The sequence below is a fragment of the Oncorhynchus kisutch genome, linkage group LG11, assembly GCF_002021735.2.
Source record: "Oncorhynchus kisutch isolate 150728-3 linkage group LG11, Okis_V2, whole genome shotgun sequence".
Classification (NCBI taxonomy): Eukaryota; Metazoa; Chordata; class Actinopteri; order Salmoniformes; family Salmonidae; genus Oncorhynchus; species Oncorhynchus kisutch.
Window position 1 is genome coordinate 79,720,414 of NC_034184.2, and position 21,609 is coordinate 79,742,022.

The 21,609-nt window shown below is 40.8% G+C and overlaps 1 protein-coding gene across 2 annotated transcripts in view; it reads right to left on the reverse strand.

Annotated features, from left to right (window-relative positions):
* LOC116376355 (semaphorin-5A) overlaps nt 1–21,609 on the reverse strand; it is a 381,827-nt gene that overhangs the window by 206,787 nt on the left and 153,431 nt on the right. For both annotated transcript variants that reach the window (XR_004211770.1, XM_031836384.1), the window contains exon 10: nt 3,042–3,246. Coding sequence is in view for 1 of the 2 variants with exons in the window: in XM_031836384.1 (XP_031692244.1) it covers nt 3,042–3,246 (205 nt within the window). In the remaining variant the exon portion in view is untranslated. The remainder of the gene's footprint in view (nt 1–3,041; nt 3,247–21,609) is intronic.

Consider the following 21,609-nt stretch of genomic DNA (forward strand, 5'->3'; position numbering starts at 1 on the left):
ATCGCGCACTAGCGACTCCTGTGGCGGGCTGGGGGCAGTAAACGCTGACATGGTCGCCAGGTGTACGGTGTTTCGTCCGACACATTGGTGCGGCTTGCGTCCTTGTTAAGCGGGTATTGTGTCAAGAAGCAGTGTGGCTTTGCTGGGATGTGTTTTGGAGAATGCACAGCTCTTGACCTTCGGCCTCTCCTGAGTCTGTGGGGGAGTTGCAGCGATGGGAAAAGACTGTAACTACAAATTGGATACTATGAAATTGGGGGAAAAAGGGGGAAAATATAACCCCAAAAAATTAATTGATAAAACTTGACTAAAAGCTACATGCAAATAAATGTTTGCAATACCTGCCAAAACAGTATTCTATTATAGTTCCTGGCTAGGTCTAATAGGTCTAATATAGGCTAGGTCTAATATAGTTCCTGGCTAGTTCCTGGCTAGTTCCTGGCCAGTTATATTATAGTTCCTGGCTAGTTCCTGGCCAGTGCTATTATAGTTCCTGGCTAGTTCCTGGCCAGTGCTATTATAGTTCCTGGCTAGTTCCTGGCCACTTCTATTATAGTTCCTGGCTAGTTCCTGGCTAGTTCCTGGCCACTTCTATTATAGTTCCTGGCTAGTTCACGGCTAGATCCTGGCCAGTTCTATTATACTTCCTGGCTAGTTCCCAGCCAGTTCTATTATAGTTCCTGGCTAGTTCCTGGCCAGTTCTAATATAGCTCCTGGCTAGTTCCTGGTTAGTTCTATCATAGGTCCTGGCTAGTTCCTGGCCAGTTCTATTATAGTTCCTGGCTAGTTCTATTATAGTTCCTGGCTAGTTCCTGGACTCTTCTATTATAGTTCCTGGCCAGTTCCCGGGCCAGTTCTATTATAGTTCCTGGCTAGTTCCTGGCCAGTTCTAATATAGTTCCTGGCTAGTTCCTTTGTGTGAGGCTTTGTGTGATTCACAATGTCAAAAGGTTGGAAAATCACTGAACTACACTCAACCTGATATCACAGTGACCAGGCTGAATACACTACCTAGCAGTTTGGCCTCCTTGTAAAACTACCAGAGAATGGCCCCAATCAGTGCAGTTTACTATATTGTTAATAGATGATTAGCTATGTGTGCTAGCCATTGCAAATGGCCCTGGCACTGGTTCAGATGTTTTCATTAGCATCTGGTGAGCATCCAGAAACTCCTCTGCTCAGGGAACTGACCGCTCTCGTGCTAAAGCCACTTTGTGTCTGTGATCACACAGACACACTCCCGCATATATAAACACAAATCCACACACACGCACACACAGACACACACACAGACACACACACACACACACACACACACACACACACACACACACACACACACACACACACACACACACACACACACACACACACACACACACACACACACACACACACACACACACACACACACACACACACACACACACAAACAAGTCAGACAGAAAGTCCACAAGGCTAGTGATGGAGAAAAGGTGGAAAGGGGGATGCAGGAAAAACAAAGAAACATTATGAGACAGAGAATGGCTGTATGAGAAAGAGCATGGCAGTATGAGACAGAGCATGGCTGTATGAGACAGAGCATGGCTGTATGAGACAGAGCATGGCAGTATGAGACAGAGCATGGCTGTATGAGACAGAGCATGGCTGTATGAGACAGAGCATGGCAGTATGAGAAAGAGCATGGCTGTATGAGACAGAGCATGGCAGTATAAGAGAGGATGGCTGTATGAGAAAGAGCATGGTTGAATGAGACAGAGCATGGCTGTATGAGAGAGGATGACAGAATGAGACAGAGCATGGCTGTATGAGACAGAGCATGGCTGTATGAGCCAGAGCATGGCTGTATGAGACAGAGCATGGCTGTATGAGACAGAGCATGGCTGTATGAGACAGAGCATGGCTGTATGAGACAGAGCATGGCAGTATAAGAGAGGATGGCTGTATGAGACAGAGCATGGCTGTCTGAGACAGAGCATGGTTGAATGAGACAGAGCATGGCTGTCTGAGACAGAGCATGGTTGAATGAGACAGAGCATGGCTGTCTGAGACAGAGCATGGTTGAATGAGACAGAGCATGGCTGTTTGAGGGATTGAATGGTGTTTACCATCTCTCTGTGAGGGATTGAATGGTGTTTACCATCTCTCTGTGAGGGATTGAATGGTGTTTACCATCTCTCTATGAGGGATTGAATGGTGTTTACCATCTCTCTATGAGGGATTAAATGGTGTTTACCATCTCTCTATGAGGGATTGATTTGTGTTTACCATCTCTCAGTGAGGGATTTGTGTGGGTGTGTGGGGGGGGTTTAATGTGGGGGGGGTTTAATGTGTGTGGTTTTCTTCTGTGTGTGTGTGTGTGAAGGTGTGCATGAGGTTGTGTGTGTGTGTGTGTGTGTGTGTGTGTGTGTGTGTGTGTGTGTGTGTGTGTGTGTGTGTGTGTGTGTGTGTGTGTGTGTGTGTGTGTGTGTGTGTGTGTGTGTGTGTGTGTGTGTAAGTGTGTGCTTCAATCTATCTCAATCCTAGCCCTTTGATTCTGCTCGTGGTAAAGAGGTTGAGAAAGGTGACGGAAGACATCTAATCTTTCATGGGACAGCAATGAACTGCCATGTGTCTTCCATACACACCGGCACACATACAAAGAGTCTTGTTTAAATAACCTTATGGGGACACACCCTAACCACTAACCCTAACCCTAACCCTATATATAATTCTAACCCTAAAACTAACCATAAATCTAACCTTAACACTAATTCTACCTTAAAACTAAACCCTTTAGAAATAGCATTTGACCTTTTTGGGGACAAAATGTCCCCAGTTGGTAAAAAAAAAAGAGTTTACTATCCTTGTGGGGACTGCTGGTCCCCTCGAGTATAGTTCAACACGTCCCCATATGCACAAACACATGCACACGCGCACACGCATGCACAGACACAGACACACACACACACACACACACACACAGACTACCCCCCCCCCCCTCCTTGCCTGAGAGATGGAAAACACCACTCAACACACACACACACCCCATACCCCCATACCTGTAGCCAGGTAGATGATGTGGAACAGCATGTCTTTGCCTTGCACCACGTCCACAGCTACGTGGGAGAAGCGAACGTCGTCCTCCATGAAGTAAGGGACAGGCTGGACCGGCTGGATCACCTCGTTCATCAGCAGGAACTTCTGGGCATCCTGCAGGTTCCTCTCTGTCAGGTTCAAATAGGAACCATAGTCTATGGTACCACACTGGAGACATGGAGACATTGATAAGGAATCATCTTGATAAGGAGTCATCTTGATAAGGAGACATATTGATAAGGAATATTATTGATAAGGAGACATATTGATAAGGAGTCATCTTGATAAGGAGATATATTGATAAGGAGACATATTGATAAGGAGTCATCTTGATAAGGAGACATATTGATAAGGAGTCATCTTGATAAGGAGACATATTGATAAGGAATATTATTGATAAGGAGACATATTGATAAGGAGTCATCTTGATAAGGAGATATATTGACAAGGAGATATATTGATAAGGAGTCATCTTGATAGGTAGACATATTGATAAGGAATATTATTGATAAGGAGACATATTGATAAGGAGTCAACTTGATAAGGAGACATATTGATAAGGAGTATTATTGATAAGGAGGAATTTGATAAGGACACATATTGATAAGGAGTCATCTTGATAAGGAGACATATTGATAAGGAGTCATCTTGATAAGGAGACATATTGATAAGGAATATTATTGATAAGGAGACATATTGATAAGGAGTCATCTTGATAAGGAGATATATTGATGAGGAGATATATTGATAAGGAGTCATCTTGATAGGTAGACATATTGATAAGGAATATTATTGATAAGGAGCCATATTGATAAGGAATTATCTTGATAAGGAGTCATCTTGATAAGGAGTCAACTTGATAAGGAGACATATTGATAAGGAGTATTATTGATAAGGAGAAATTTGATAAGGAAACATATTGATAAGGAGTCATATTGAAAAGGAGCCATATTGATAAGGAGTCATATTAATAAGGAGTCATATGACTAAGAACACATTGATAAGGAGACATACTTTATTAATAAGGAGGCATATTAATAAGGATGCATGTTAATAAGGAGAGATATTATAAGGATATGTATTAATAAGGAGACATATTGATAAGGAGGCATATTGATAAGGATACATATTAATAAGGAGACATATTAACAAGGAGACATATTGATAATGACTCATATTGATAAGGAGAGATATTATAAGGATATGTATTGATAAGGAGACTTTAATAAGGAGGCATATCAATAAGGAGACAAATTGATAAGGACTCATATTAATAAGGATACATATCAATAAGGAGACATATTGATAAGGATACATATTAATAAGGATACATATTAATAAGGATATATATTATAAGGATATGTATTGATAAGGAGACTTTAATAAGGATGCATATCAATAAGGAGGCATATTGATAAGGAGAGATATTATAAGGATATGTATTGATAAGGATTGATAAGGAGACTTGAATAAGGGGGTATATCAATAAGGAGACATATTGATAAGGAGCCATATCAATAAGGAGATATATTGATTAGGAGACATATTGAAAAGGGGACATATTAATAAGGAGAAATATCAATAAGGAGAAATATTGATAAGGAGAAAATTGATAAGGAGACATATTGATACGGAGTCTTATCGATAAGGAGACATATTGATAAGGAGAAATAGCAATAAGGAGAAAATTGATAAGGAGACATATTGATAAGGAGAAATAGCAATAAGGAGACATATTGATAAGGAGAAATAGCAATAAGGAGTCTTATCGATAAGGAGACATATTGATAAGGAGACATATTGATAAGGAGATATTGTGGGTAATGACCAATGGGTGGGTTTCCCTGTGAGTGCTGCTTTTTGTTTTACATCCATGCGCTTATTAACACCAAAGATAACAATTACATAATTAATAATACATTCTTTCAACACCAGCTATTCTCTCTTGGAATATAAAAGGCCTAAACGGTCCTATTAAACGTTGTCTTGATCTCCTAGCAAGAAACCATTGATATAGCAATGCTCCAAGAAACCATGTTGATATAGCAATGCTCCAAGAAACACACCTGTTCCATAAGGACGCACATAGAACAGAAAACTATTTACACAAACTGGCTGTCTTTTCATCAGCCCCAAACACAACTGAAGGTGTTCATCATAATGATACATAAGAAACCCTAATTCACCATCTTGGGTAAAAGCAAAGACCAAGAAGTCAGAATAACTTTTCTTAAATTTATCCATAATGGAAAGAAAATGGCCTTCATTGTTATTTATGTCTTCAAATTCATATGTTCCTAAGTTTTCTGATTATCAGAACAGTATATTGTTAGAAGTACCTGAATTCCATCTGGTTATTTGGACAGATATGAATGCCATTTTGGACATGCGGGACACATCTAGCGAGACCAACTGCAATCCACACACAACCATGGGTCTCCAGTATATACTCTCTGATTACAACCTCATTGATGCCTGGCGAGTACATCATCCTTATTAAAGCAAAAGAGTACACTTTCTACTAAATTTTTTTTCTCACAAATGGATTTCATTATATTATTTTCACCTCTATTTTCTTTCATAAAAAAAACGACATATCAGCTTGTCTGACCACCATGCTTACTACTGCCAACCTCAAATGTCCGAATCTCCTAAAAGATCCACATTATGGAGGTTCAACACTTCATTACTACAAAATGCTATATTCTGAGATCAATTTGAAATTGACCTAAATACATTTATAACGATTAATACAAATTCAGTCGATGACCCCCAGATTCAATGGGATGCAACTAAAGTGTTTTATGAAAAATAATGCAACTGCATTTGCATCTGGGTTGAAGAAGATTTCAGATTTGTAAATGTTGTTAACTGTATTAGAGTGTTCTCGACAACCACTCTTGTCAGACTAGGTAGCTATTACTCTTTCTAAAGTCAAGACAGAACTTAATTTATTGATAAGACAGAGAGCAGAATTTCCCACCCATTGAGTTAGATTCAACCATTACTTTCATGGTAATCGTCCCAGTCGTTTGCTGTCCAACGTGCTACAAAGTAATGATCAATTAGCTGACACAGCAACTATTGAATCTGAAACAGGGGAATTACTATCAGAACCCAAATCCAATCCAAGTTTCTCCCACTTCTTTAAAGAGTTGTACACTTCTTTGTAATTCCACACCAAGCCAGACTAAGTCCTTTCTTAAGATAATTAAGAGAGAAAAAGCCACCTCGCTGGGAGCACAAATCTCTCTTTAATGAACTCAAAAGGGCATTGGATAGAATAAAGGCAAATTGCCTGGGTGGGACGATATTCCTCCTGAGGTCTATTGAACATTTTGGAATCTGTTAGGTCCACTATTGCATGAAATCACTAATACAGACGTTCACAAAGGTTCATCTGGGAGAGATGTGAATACAGCACTAATTTGGCTTTTATATATATAAAAACAGGTAAAGATGCCACACAGTGTTCTCACTACCGCCCCCTATCTTTGATAAACACAGATCTTAATATTTTTGGGGGGTTTTTATGTTGTCGTCCTGTCTTGAGACTTACTTACCAAAATTGATGGACCAAAGCGGGATTGTTAAAAAGCGTTTATCCTCGGATAATCTCCGTCGACTATTACGGATGTGTCCCAATCCAGAGGCCTACTACTGCCTTCCTGGCACCAAAGTCACCTACCTTAGAAGTTAGCACATTTCCAGTAGGTAACTGCCAATTGGGACGGGATTCAGCCACAGGGGACAACGCATTCACATTCCACGAGCCGAGAGATGTTTATTTACATTGTAGACACCATAGCAGTGTGAGCAACTAGTGCTAGCAATTCAGTGAATGACTATCCAAAAATGGAAATATCTGACATGAATAACAAGTTAACAAGTAAAATAATCGCTCTCCTCAGTGCCTGTCCATGAATGAAGTTGACACCGCCCAGAATAATTATCCTACGGTAGAGTTCCTGCTCTCACGTAATGCTTGGTCTGCTGGAGGACAGTCGTGCTTTTGCATGCACTATACGTACACTATACGATTTTTGGGGAGATCCTTTTTTTTTTTTTACAGTATGTTTAAGAAAGATTAATAGCCAGAATAGTGGTGTTTCACTGTGAGATTAATATTGCATTAGAGCTGCTAATGTTTTTTTTTATGATTAATTTACACAACTATCACACCCGTGCATATTATGAAATCAAAATCAAATTGTATTAGTCACAGGCGTTGAATACAACAGGTGTAGTAGACCTTATAGTGAAATGTTTACTTGCAAGCCCTTAACCAACAATGCAGATAAAAAAATACAAAAGTAGTAAAGTAGTTAAAGAGCAGCAGTAAAATAACAATAGCGAGACTATATACAGGGTGTTGCGGTACAGAGTCAATGTGGAGACTATATACAGGGTGTTACGGTACAGAGTCAATGTGGAGACTATATACAGGGTGTTGCGGTACAGAGTCAATGTGGAAACTATATACAGTGTGTTACGGTACAGAGTCAATGTGGAGACTATATACAGGGTGTTACGGTACAGAGTCAATGTGGAGACTATATACAGGGTGTTGCGGTACAGAGTCAATGTGGAAACTATATACAGGGTGTTACGGTACAGAGTCAATGTGGAAACTATATACAGGGTGTTACGGTACAGAGTCAATGTGGAGGCTATATACAGGGTGTTACGGTACAGAGTCAATGTGGAGGCTATATACAGGGTGTTGCGGTACAGAGTCAATGTGGAAACTATATACAGGGTGTTACGGTACAGAGTCAATGTGGAGGCTATATACAGGGTGTTACGGTACAGAGTCAATGTGGAGGCTATATACAGGGTGTTGCGGTACAGAGTCAATGTGGAAACTATATACAGGGTGTTACGGTACAGAGTCAATGTGGAGGCTATATACGGGTGTTACGGTACAGAGTCAATGTGGAGGCTATATACAGGATGTTACGGTACAGAGTCAATGTGGAGACTATATACAGGGTGTTACGGTACAGAGTCAATGTGGAGGCTATATACAGGGTGTTACGGTACAGAGTCAATGTGGAGACTATATACAGGGTGTTACGGTACAGAGTCAATGTGGAGACTATATACAGGGTGTTACGGTACAGAGTCAATGTGGAGACTATATACAGGGTGTTGCGGTACAGAGTCAATGTGGAAACTATATACAGGGTGTTACGGTACAGAGTCAATGTGGAGACTATATACAGGGTGTTACGGTACAGAGTCAATGTGGAGGCTATATACAGGGTGTTACGGTACAGAGTCAATGTGGAGACTATATACAGGGTGTTACGGTACAGAGTCAATGTGGAGGCTATATACAGGGTGTTACGGTACAGAGTCAATGTGGAGGCTATATACAGGGTGTTACGGTACAGAGTCAATGTGGAGACTATATACAGGGTGTTACGGTACAGAGTCAATGTGGAGGCTATATAAAGGGTGTTAATGTACAGAGACAATGTGTGGGGGCACAGGTTAGTCGAGGTAATTGAGGTAGTATGTACATGTAGGTAGAGTTACTAAAGTGACTATGCATAGATGATAACAGAGAGTAGGTGGGGTGGGGGGGGGGGGGCAATGCAAATAGTCTGGGTAGCCATTTGATTAGATATTCAGGAGTCTTATGGCTTGGGGGTAGAAGCTGTTTAGAAGTCTATTGGACTTAGACTTGGCGCTCCGGTACCACTTGACGTGCGGTAGCAGAGAGAACAGTCTATGACTAGGATGGCTGGAGTATTTGACAATTCTTAGGGCCTTCCTCTGACACCATCTGGTATAGAAGTCCCGGATGACAGAAAGCTTGGCCCAAGTGATGTACTGTACTGGGCCGTATGCACTACCCTCTGTAGTGCATTGTGGTCAGAGGCCGAGCAGGTGCCATACCAGGCAATGATATCAAATCAAATCAAATCACATTTATTTATATAGCCCTTCGTACATCAGCTGATATCTCAAAGTGCTGTACAGAAACCCAGCCTAAAACCCCAAACAGCAAGCAATGCAGGTGTAGAAGCACGGTGGCTAGGAAAAACTCCCTAGAAAGGCCAAAACCTAGGAAGAAACCTAGAGAGGAACCAGGCTATGTGGGGTGGCCAGTCCTCTTCTGGCTGTGCCGGGTGGAGATTATAACAGAACATGGCCAAGATGTTCAAATGTTCATAAATGACCAGCATGGTCGAATAATAATAAGGCAGAACAGTTGAAACTGGAGCAGCAGCACATGATATACAGGGTGTTACAACCAGTCATGCTCTCGATGTTGCAGCTGTAGAACCTTTTGAGGATATGAGGACCAATGCTAAATCTTTTCAGTCTCCTGAGGGGAATAGGTTTTGTCGTGCCCTCTTCACGACTGTCTTGGTGTGCTTGGACCATGTCAGTTTGTTGGTGATGTGAACACCAAGGAACTCAACATCAACACCATTGTCCCAGAAACCCTAGACCAACTCCAATTTGCATACCGCCCTAACAGAACCACAGATGATGCAATCTCTATTGCACTCCACACTGCCCTTTCCCACCTGGACAAAAGGAACACCTATGTGAGAATGCTGTTCATTGACTACAGCTCAGCGTTCAACACCATAATGCAATACATTTTATCTCTTATTCTTATTCATATTTTTTTTAAACTGCACTGTCGGTTAGGGGCTTGAAAGTAAGCATTTCACTGTAAGGTTGTATTTGGCACATGTGACTAACAAAATTTGATTGGATGCAATCTAACTAGATAAGGCCTAGGCTACCTCATCTTAATGTAAGCTAAATGCATTGGATGCAAAACAAATACTGACATGTGATAAAGGATAACATATCCGATATAATTACATTACCAGTCAAAAGTTTGGACACACCTACTCATTCAAGGGTTTTTCTTTATTTTTTACTATTTTCTGCATTTTAGAATAATAGTGAAGACATAACAAGTGTGAAATAACACATATGGAATCTTGCAGTAACCACAAAAGTGTTGCCTTGATGAGAGCTTTGCACACTCTTGAAATTCTCTCAACCAGCTTCACCTGGAAGGCTTTTCTAACAGTCTTGAAGAACTTCCCACATATGCTGAGCACTTGTGGGCTGGTTTTCTTTCGCTCTGTGGTCCAACTCATCCCAAACCATCTCAATTGGGTTGAGGTCAGGTGATTGTGGAGGCCAGGTCATCTGATGCAGCATTCCATCACTCTCCTTCTTGATCAAATAGCCCTTACAAAGCCTGGAGGTGTGTTGGGTCATTGTCCTGTTGAAAAACAAATGATAGTTCCACCAAGTGCAAACCAGATGGGATGGCGGATCGCTGCAGAATGCTGAGGTAGCCATGCTGGTAAAGTGTGCCTTGAATTCTAAATAAATCACTGACAGGGTCACCAGCATAGCACCACACACCATCACACCTCCTCCTCCATGTTTCACAGTGGGAACCTCTGTGGTAGCAGAATTACAAGATTATGTTATGTTTATGCACCAAATGGTTGTTTAATAAAAAAGAGTAAGGTTCTTAGAACTCTCTCTCTCGCTTTCTGAGTTAACTGAGTGCAGTCTTTTGAAGCATGGGCTGGCAACTGATTAAGTGATGGCTTGGTGATAAGAAACTTTACAGCCACATTCTGTTCTATGATTATTGGTGCATGTGACACATAACATATGTCTCCTGTCTGACTGAGCCTGCATTCATAGATAAGATGTGGTGTGTGTGTGACTCGAGATAGAGAGAGCCTGAAGGAATAGAACAAACATCTCATTGTTTGTTCTCTTCCTTCCATCTGGGAAACTTAGCCTGGAGGAGTAAAATAACAACCCCCCCCGTGCAGATAAACGACAGGATGAACCCAGGGTGGTTTATGCTGCCCTAATCTGCATGGGAGGGGTGGAGCCAGCCATGACTAAGCATTTTAAGGTTTTCTACATGAAGACCCTGTATACTATGTATGATTGTAAGCACTCGTGGTGTGGTGTCGACGGTTTCATTATTGCAATTATTAATCGATATTAAATAAATATGATTGTTTGAAGATATGACAAAGTCTCAAAAAAAATCTCAAATTTGGACTCATCAGACCAAAAATTTATTTACACCGGTCTAATGTCCATTGCTTGTGTTTCTTGGCCCAACCAATTCTCTTCTTCTTATTGGTGTCCTTTAGTAGTGGTTTCTTTGCAGCAATTCGACCATGAAGGCCTGATTCACACAGTCTCATCTGAATAGTTGATGTTGAGATGTGTCTGTTACTTGAACTCGGAGAAACATTTATTTGGGCTACAATTTCTGAGGCTGGTAACTAATGAACTTATCCTCTGCTGCAGAAGTAACTCAGGGTCTTCTCTTCCTGTGGTGGTCCTCATGAGAGCCAGTTTCATCACAACTGCTGATGTTTTTTTTTTGCGACTGCACTAGAAAAAACTTTCAAAGTTCTTGGAATTTTCCGAATTGACTGACCTTCATGTCTTAAAGTAATGATGGACTGTCATTTCTCTTTGCTTATTTGAGCCGTTCTTGCAATAATATGGACTTGGTCTTTTACCAAATAGAGATATCTTCTGTATACCAACCATACCTTGTCACAACACAACTGATTGCCTCAAATGCATTAAGAAGGAAAGGATTTCCACAAATTAACTTTTAACAAGGCACACCTGTTAATTGAAATGCATTCCAGGTGACTAACTCATGAAGCTGGTTGAGAGAATGTCAAGAGTGTGCAAAGCTGTCATGAAGGCAAAGGGTGGTTTGTTTAACACTTTTTTGATTAGTTTAACACTTTTTTGGTTACTACTGTATATACAAAAGTATGTGGACACCCCTTCAACTTTTTGGATTAATCTATGTCAGCCAGACCCATTGTGGACATGTGTATAAAATCGAGCACACAGCCATGCAATCTCCATAGACAAACATTGGCAGTAGAAAGGCCTTACTGAAGATGTCAGTGACTTTCAACGTGGCACCGTCATAGGACACAACCTTTCCGACAAGTCAGTTAGTCAAATTTCTGAGATCTGCCCCGGTCAACTGCAAGCGCTGCTATAAGTCGAAACAACGGCTCAGCCACAAAGTGGTAGGCCACACAAGCTCACAGAACGGAACGCCGAGTGCTGAAGCGCGTAGCGAGTAAAAATCGTCTGTCCTCGGTTGCAACACTCACTACTGAGTTACAAACTGTCTCTGGAAGACACGTCAGCACAATAACTTTTTTCGTCAGGAGGGAGGATGTGGGCGGGCGGATGGGGACTGAGGGGAGATGGGTTAGCATTATTTTGTATGCATTTCTTTTATCGTTTTTTTTGTACCTGTAACCCACCTCCCCCTTCAAAAAAATAAGAAATAAATAAATAAAAGGTGTTCACGCAAAAAAGTAAAGCATCAGTCTGTGACTGCCTTGATGTGTGATATCCCATGTGAAGTCAAGGTGAGGGGCAGAACTGTCATTTGTCCAGAAGTATGTGTTGGTTTGTGTGTGCGTGTGTGTTTATGTTTGTGTGTTTGTGTGTGAGTGACACTCAACTGTCTATCTTATCAGCAGGAGGTTCAAGCAGGCAGGCCGATACTAACCAACGGACAGCACAGTTAAATAGTAGTAGGGTGAGTGGAAATAGGTCCTTACTGTACTGTGTAGTATAGTATAGTATTGTATTGCATCGTATAGTATAGCATAGTATAGTATAGTACAGTATAGCATAGTATAGTATAGTATAATGTAGTATAGTACACCGGGGGTGTCCTCGGATGGGGCCACAGTGTCTCCTGACCCCTCCTGTCTCAGCCTCCAGTATTTATGCTGCAGTAGTTTATGTGTCGGGGGGCTGGGGTCAGTTTGTTATATCTGGAGTACTTCTCCTGTCCTATTCGGTGTCCTGTGTGAATCTAAGTGTGCGTTCTCTAATTCTCTCCTTCTCTCTTTCTTTCTCTCTCTCGGAGGACCTGAGCCCTAGGACCATGCCCCAGGACTACCTGACATGATGACTCCTTGCTGTCCCCAGTCCACCTGGCCATGCTGCTGTTCCAGTTTCAACTGACCTGAGCCCTAGGACCATGCCCCAGGACTACCTGACATGATGACTCCTTGCTGTCCCCAGTCTACCTGGCCATGCTGCTGCTCCAGTTTCAACTTCCACCTGACTGTGCTGCTGCTCTAGTTTCAACTGTTCTGCCTTATTATTATTCGACCATGCTGGTCATTTATGAACATTGAACATCTTGACCATGTTCTGTTATAATCTCCACCCGGCACAGCCAGAAGAGGACTGGCCACCCCACATAGCCTGGTTCCTCTCTAGGTTTCTTCCTAGGTATTGGCCTTTCTAGGGAGTTTTTCCTAGCCACTGTGCTTCTCCACCTGCATTGCTTGCTGTTTGGGGTTTTAGGCTGGGTTTCTGTACAGCACTTTGAGATATCAGCTGATGTACGAAGGGCTATATAAATAAATTTGATTTGATTTGATTTGATATTGTATTGTATTGTATAGTATAGCATAGCATAGTATAGTATAGTATAGTATTGCAAAGTACAGTATAGCATAGTATAGTATAGTATAATGTAGTATAGTATATTATAGTATTCTATAGCATAGCATAGTATAGTATAGTATAGTATTGTATAGTATTGTATTGTATAGTACAGTATAGCATAGTATAGTATAGTATAGAATAGTGGGGTGGGGTGGGGTGGCAGGTAGTCTAGTGGTCAGAGAATTGGGCCAGTAACCGAAAGGTAAACATTTGTCGTTCTGTGCCTGAACAAGGCAACTAACACACTGTTCCCCGGTAGGCCGTCATTGTAAATAAGAATTTGTTCTTAACTGACTTGCCTTGTTAAATAAAGGTTAAATAATTATAAAAAATAAAGATATTTATATATATATAGTATATATATAGTATGGCATGATATGATACGGTATGGTATAGCATGATATGGTATAGTACGGTATAGTATGGTATGGTAGAGTACGGTATGGTATAGTATAGTATATGGTATAGTACTGTATAGTATAATATGGTAGGATATGGTATAGTACTGTATAGTATGATATAGTATAGTATGATATGCTCTAGTATAGTATGATATGGTCTAGTATAGTATGATATGGTATAGTATAGTATGGTATAGTATGGTATGACATAGTAAGATATGGCATGGCATGGTATGGTGAGGTATAGTATGATATAGTATGGTATGGTATAGTATGGCATAGTACTGTACAGTATGGTGTAGTATAGCATGGTATGTATAGTATAGTATGGTATAGTATGGTATGATAAAGTAGGATATGGCATGGTATGGTGTGGTATAGCATGATATGGTCTAGTATAGAATGGTATAGTATAGTACTGCACAGTATGGTATAGCATAGTATAGTATGGTATAGTTTGGCATGGTATAGTGTAGTATGATATGGTATGGTGTGGTATAGTATGGTATGGTATAGCATGACTCTCTGCACACATCAACAACAGTCACCCTGGAAGCATCGTTACCCATCGCTCCACAAAAGCCGCGGCCCTTGCAGAGCAAGGGGAACCACTACTTCAAGGTCTCAGAGCAAGTGACGTCACCGATTGAAACGCTATTTAGCGCGCACCGCTAACTAAGCTGGCCGTTTCACATCCGTTACCCACACAGGCAACTAAATGTAGACAAGATCCCACAAACACAAATGAGGAAATGTCTACCTAAATATGATTTTGGGTTGAAGATTCTAGGTGAAATGCCAGGGGATTCTAACAGGCTGACCACACCAGAAATCCATGTTATTCAATTATTGCACCCACACTGCTCGCACGCGTCAACGAGCGGCTTCGTTGCCAAGGGCTAAAATAGAAGTATTTTCTTTTTCTGACGCAGATCGAACTGCAATTCCTGCCTCTCCCATCTCCTCATTCGTTTATAGAAGCAGGCACCCACGTGCCATGGTTATACCCACGTGCCATGGTTATACCCACGTGCCATGGTTATACCCACGTGCCATGGTTATACCCACGTGCCATGGTTATACCCACGTGCCATGGTTATACCCACGTGCCATGGTTATACCCACGTGTCATGGTTATACCCACGTGGGTAATTGAAAGACAAACTGCTTTGCCGTTGGTGTAGTAATACTATGAAAGTGTAGATGCCAATCGCCACATAAGTTCAAAGATTAAAAAGCCTGGAAGGAGGAGAGATGACTAGAAATGATTCGGTTGACCGTTTTATGTGTGGATTAATTGTTGGAGTAGAGGGCCTTGTGCATTTCAGGTAAAATAAAAACTCTACGTTTATATCCCTGGACAAATTAGCTAGCAACAGCAAGCTAGCTAAATAGGACAATTTAGCTAGAAAGTGCAAGCTAACTAGCTAACTAGCCATACATGTTTAATGCTTATCGACCTGTTCCCAAATTAATGTAATTGGTTCAAAGTTTGTTTTGATATTTTAACCTGCACGTAGTGATCGCGTTTGGTGTAGGGGGACAAAATAAATGTATACACGATGACGCACGATGGCGCACGATGGCTCACAGCCGGTTTGGGTTCCGCGTAATGGTAACACATTTAAATGATATGCCCAAACGCTCCTTGCAAATGCAGAAGGCCTTAGGGTTTGTATAAATCATTAGACATGTTATGTGGTTTTATTTTGAAATAAATTTAGTTTTGATGTCATCTAATTCTGGAATGGAACTCTAGAATGGACGAAGGGGTGGAGGGGTCACGAGGAATTAGTATAGGGGTTATCAAACAAAAAACGTTACTTAAAAAAAAAAACGTGGTATGATGGTTATGGAGAACCACACGGGGAAAAGGAGACCAGTGAATCGTTAGACTCGGTGGAGAGATACTATCGCCGTGTGTGGGATTTATTGGATGGGATCTGTTCGATTCAGTTAAAATGGGTTTGCAGGAGGATGGTTTCCTTAAGGACAGGGAAAGAAAGGGAGAGGAAACATTTTAATGGTGTCGAAAGCCCTGAATATGAAAAATTCCTAATGAAGAATAATCAACTTCATTATGAATTAAATAGACAGGGAAGATTTCATTATAGAATTCTTGAGAAACACTCTCTATCCAAATTGTACCATTACTTTAGGAGATTATTATTATTTTCATAGGGAGTCATAAAGAGTTATAATTCTAAGTTGATTAGTTATTCAAATTGGTTTATTTTTGATTTAACATGTTTTTTTTAAACATGTGTTTGAGAGGGGAAAATGACCAGTTCCCTGAGGTAATGGTCTTTGGGGTACTTATACAGTGGTACTGTGTTCAGTCTGCTTATAGAAAGGGAAAGATATGTTAATCAAGGATGACAGTTACTTACTGGATTGTGATATATGTATTGCTGATTTCATGTTGTGTTTTTGTTTTGATACAAATATCACAAGATTGGGATCCTGGAGAGGGAATTCTGTGATGGGTTAGGGTGCTATCTTCATGATCTGGTAACTCTTCCTAGAGGTCACCAGTAGAATAAGGGAGTATGGACTAATTTAGAAAACATTTTTTTTTTGCAGTATCATTATGTTATGCTTTTTGATTTGTCTTAGAGATTTAAGACTTTTAAGAAAATGTTAATGTCATAATTTTTCATGTAGTTTGAGTTTTTTTATTTTTTATTTACATAGTCAATGTTTATCTGGTTTCCTGAAACAGAAATGTAATAAACTTAACTGTTGTTATGATCTGTGCTTTTTTGAGGTTATCATGGAAGGTGAGGTCAGATCGTTTCTTAATGCATGGTAGGAATATTTTGACCATAGACAGTTTGTGTAAACCTCAACAGGGACAAAGGGGGGCTGAAATGAGAAGAGTTATGACCGGCAATAAATGGTTGTTTATAAATGTGTGTTCTAACAAGGTTGATGTGTGCGAAGTTGATAAACTGGAATTTGAGCCCTAGTCTCAAAGTAAAAACTGAGGTCAGTCCTTCTAAATGTAATTTATAGAAATGTTTTAGTTGTGATGGGGATACAGTGAGAGAGAATGGCTTAAGCACGATGAGGGGTGGATACGCTGCCAACATTTATGTGGCCGAGAATCTCCAGAAACGTATCTCTAAGCGTCGTCCTGAGGGGAGGTGGTTTGTTTGGGGGAATCACTGGATGACGGTTTGGGACAAACATGAAAGCTGTTTTTGTTTCAACCTGAATTCAGAATGTTTATGCTGCTAAGTTATTGAAGACGTACTTGGTTTATTTTTTCTTTCCAAGTCAATATGTTTTTAGGTTTGGTGGACCATGAGGGTGTTCATGATTCCAGAGGAGGGAATGATGTATCTTGACTCACTGATTTGAGAATGTGTTAGAATGTTTATAACTGTAGAAAATGCATTAGGAGTATAGTGTGTTATGGGTTAGATGTAGTGATAGAGTATAGTGTGTTATGGGTTAGATATAGTGATAGAGTATAGTGTGTTATGGGTTAGATGTAGTGATAGAGTATAGTGTGTTATGGGTTAGATGTAGTGATAGAGTATAGTGTGTTATGGGTTAGATGTAGTGATAGAGTATAGTGTGTTATGGGTTAGATGTAGTGATAGAGTATAGTGTGTTATGGGTTAGATATAGTGATAGAGTAAAGTCTGTTATGGGTTAGATATAGTGATAGAGTATAGTGTGTTATGGGTTAGATATAGTGATAGAGTATAGTGTGTTATGGGTTAGATGTAATGATAGAGTATAGTGTGTTATGGGTTAGATATAGTGATAGAGTATAGTGTGTTATGGGTTAGATATAGTGATAGAGTATAGTGTGTTATTGGTTAGATGTAACGATAGAGTATAGTGTGTTATGGGTTAGATGCAATGATTGAGGAGTATCATTCCCAGATACTCCTGTTACAGGAGATAGCTCATAGAAGAGGGAGGACAGGGATTTCGTTGAATATTACAACTACCTAGATCATGGTGAGAGTAGAAGAGATACCAGTGGCATTTCAGACATTATGGTAAACTTTCAGGACACCTGCGACTCAGAGTTTTGTTAGGTTGGATATTATTCCCAACTCATTCGTTTTTCTCCCATTTCTAACAGCCGGTGAACATTGGACAGAATACATGCAGGAGGATTTCTCACGGCAGGAGCTGTAGGGACAGTAACTGAAGGAGCTGTAGGGACAGTAACTGAAGGAGCTGTAGGGACAGTAACTGAAGGAGCTGTAGGGACAGTAACTGATGGAGCTGTAGGGACAGTAACTGATGGAGCTGTAGGGACAGTAACTGAAGGAGCTGTAGGGACAGTAACTGAAGGAGCTGTAGGAACAGTAACTGAAGGAGCTGTAGGGACAGTAACTGAAGGAGCTGTAGGGACAGTAACTGATGGAGCTGTAGGGACAGTAACTGAAGGAGCTGTAGGGACAGTAACTGAAGGAGCTGTAGGGACAGTAACTGAAGGAGCTGTAGGGACAGTAGCTGTATGGACAGTAACTGAAGGAGCTGTAGGGACAGTGACTGAAGGAGCTGTAGGGACAGCAACTGAAGGAGTAGTAGGGACAGTAACTGAAGGAGCTGTAGGGACAGTAGCTGTAGGCATAGTTCTCACGTGAAGTGAGGTCCAACTGCATAATGGGTGAGAGAAGACACCATGACACATGAAGCAGAGAGAGAGAGAGAGAGAGAGAGAGAGAGAGACTAGAGCCCACTGTAAGACATACAGATGGTTTGGGTCTGGGAGCTACTGTAAACATCATAGTTGGATTGGCTGCTTTATGGGTTAATGCATCATATGAGAGGATAGAGGGGTAATTGAACTGTGAACAACATGTTGAAGCCATTGATGTGAAAGCAGATACAGTGCTGAGTTACCTCGGATTATGGATACACACTTGCATATTAGGTGTCGTGCCTATCAGGTGAAATGGAGGAGATGGGGAACAAAGTGAAAATGACATAACTTGGGAACACCTCTCGGGAAACCTGGGGCCTAAAGGGGAAGACTGGGTGAAAACATGAGGAAGCTTTTTAGAGCATTCATTTTTGTGGAACCCAGCAGGAAATTATCCTGGAGGCATAGAGTCAGGTGAAGAGAGAGCGGGAATTGTCATGGTCTCAGACGTTGGTTGTCACGCATATATAATCATGCATAGCTTATCACATCGTTAACACGGTTGTGTTTTGTGTGTCTTTTTGTTGCTTTCCAAGTCTTGTGCTATTACTCCCTTAGGATCCAGAAGGGGCAATTGGAGAAACTAAAAGCTGCTCCATCTGCCATTGAAGGAGACCGCAGATGCAGCTGGAATGGCATTTTGTTGTGTGATCATAGTTCGGAAGCCATAGGTCTCTGAATTTAAACACCTCGCGGTGACTGGTTGTTCATTGTTGGTTCATTTGTTTGTTTGTTTAATTCATGTTTTCTAATCATTTGTTCGTTTTTTATTCATGTTTTATAATCATTGTTTCTACATGTATTACTAATTTCCAAGTTTATATGAATTGAACATTAGGATGCTATTGTTCAAGACGAGGGACTGTTGGATTCGATATTTTTAACATCGAGATATTAAAGACATGATAGATCAAATGCTTAGTATAGTAAAAGAGACTGGGTCTCTGTAGAAAGACAGATAGCTGTGGAATGTGCTGGAATGTGTTGAGGGATGGGAGCAGAGCAACGTGTTGATACAGGGGAGACAGGTGGATCTCTGTGGATTAGATTAAGGAGGGGTTGAGGTCAGGAGGTGAGGACAGATTCTCATAAGGGAGTATTAAAGGTTTGGTATCCTGTTACCCTCTTTACTCTCTTCCTGTAGGATCATAAAATGTAAGGATTGGAGAGAAGGATGAGTGTCTTAAATGGGATATAAATATCTGGATGGGACAAATGTTGGGTTGTCTGAATTACAGCTGTACAGAACCTTTGGGAAGAATTAAACTTGGTTAAAGCTTCTCTTGTGTCCGTGCGTTATTTACTCTGAAAAATAAGAACCTAACACTACCAATTGGATATCATGAAATTGGGGAGAAAAAGAGGGTAAAGTAGCAAAAGTTTACCGCATGGTTGTAACAAAGGTACTCTACAAATACATTTGATTGATCACTTGAATAGTTGTGTTTTTGTTTTGTTTTTACACATAGCCTACAGGAACATAAACTTACAAAAATGCTATTGTGTTTAAAAAAAAAGAGTATTGGAATGTTACCCAAGGCCTACATAAACACAACCCAATTATTATTACGGTTAGAATGTTGCAGGCTCCATGGAGAATTTCATGATATCTCATTAGCTTGTAGGGGGCTCCATGGAGAATTTCATGATATCTCATTAGCTTGTAGGGGGCTCCATGGAGGATTTCATGATATGTCATTAGCTTTTAGGGGGCTCCATGGAGAATTTCATGATATCTCAATAGCTTGTAGGGGGCTCCATTGAGAATTTCATGATATCTCATTAGCTTGTAGGGTGCTCCATGGAGAATTTCATGATATCTCATTAGCTTGTAGGGGGCTCCATGGAGAATTTCATGATATCTCATTAGCGTGTAGGGGGCTCCATCGAGACCCAGCGGTTCTAGTGTTAATTCTGCTGAGGCCTCTAAATCCTCCCTCTTTTCCAAACTCCTGTGGAGTCAAAGAGCCTTCAGACAATAAAGTGCCATTCACTATTAGGTAGAACGCTAGAGGTAGAAGTTGACCTTTAACATAGATCTAGGATCAGATTACCCTTCCACCATTCTAACCTGAACCATTATTGGGATGTAATAACACCTGGTCCTGGGTTAGTGGTTAGGGCAACTTCTACCTGTTCCAAGAAAAGAACTGTCATAGTTTATTAGGAGCAGCAACACTCCATGGAACAGCAGGTTGGTCATTTTAACGCTGTCATTGTGACGTTGTACATTTCCTGGCAGTGAGTTTCATAACGTGGTGGGTCATTATTTTACAGGTTTGTAAGGTGATTGAGCGAACTGTATTAAACTGTATTAAATAGAGCGAACTGTATGTGGACTCTGGGGCACAAACACAGACGAACGTACGGATGCACAAACATATTAATGCATACCCACCAACACTTAAAATGAAAACCCACCAACGCTCATAGTGAATACCCAGAAATGCTCATAATGAATACTCACCAACGCTCATAATGAAAACCCACCAACTCTCAAAATGAATACCACCAAGAATCATAATGAATACCCACCAACGCTCATAGTGAATACCCACCAATGCTCATAATGAATACTCTCCAATGCTCTTAATGAATACCCACCAACGCTCATAATGAATACTCTCCAATGCTCTTAATGAATACCCATCAACGCTCATGAAGAACACCCACCAACGCTTATAATGAATACCCACCAACGCTTATGAAGAACACCCACCAAACCTCATAATGAATACCCACCAACATTCATGAAGAACACCCAATAATGCTCATGAGGAACACCCACCAACTCTCATAATGAATACCCACCAATGCTCATAATGAATACCCACCAACTCTCATAATGAATACCCACCAACGCTCATAATGAATACCCACCAACTCTCATAATGAATACCCACCAACTCTCATAATGAATACACACCAACC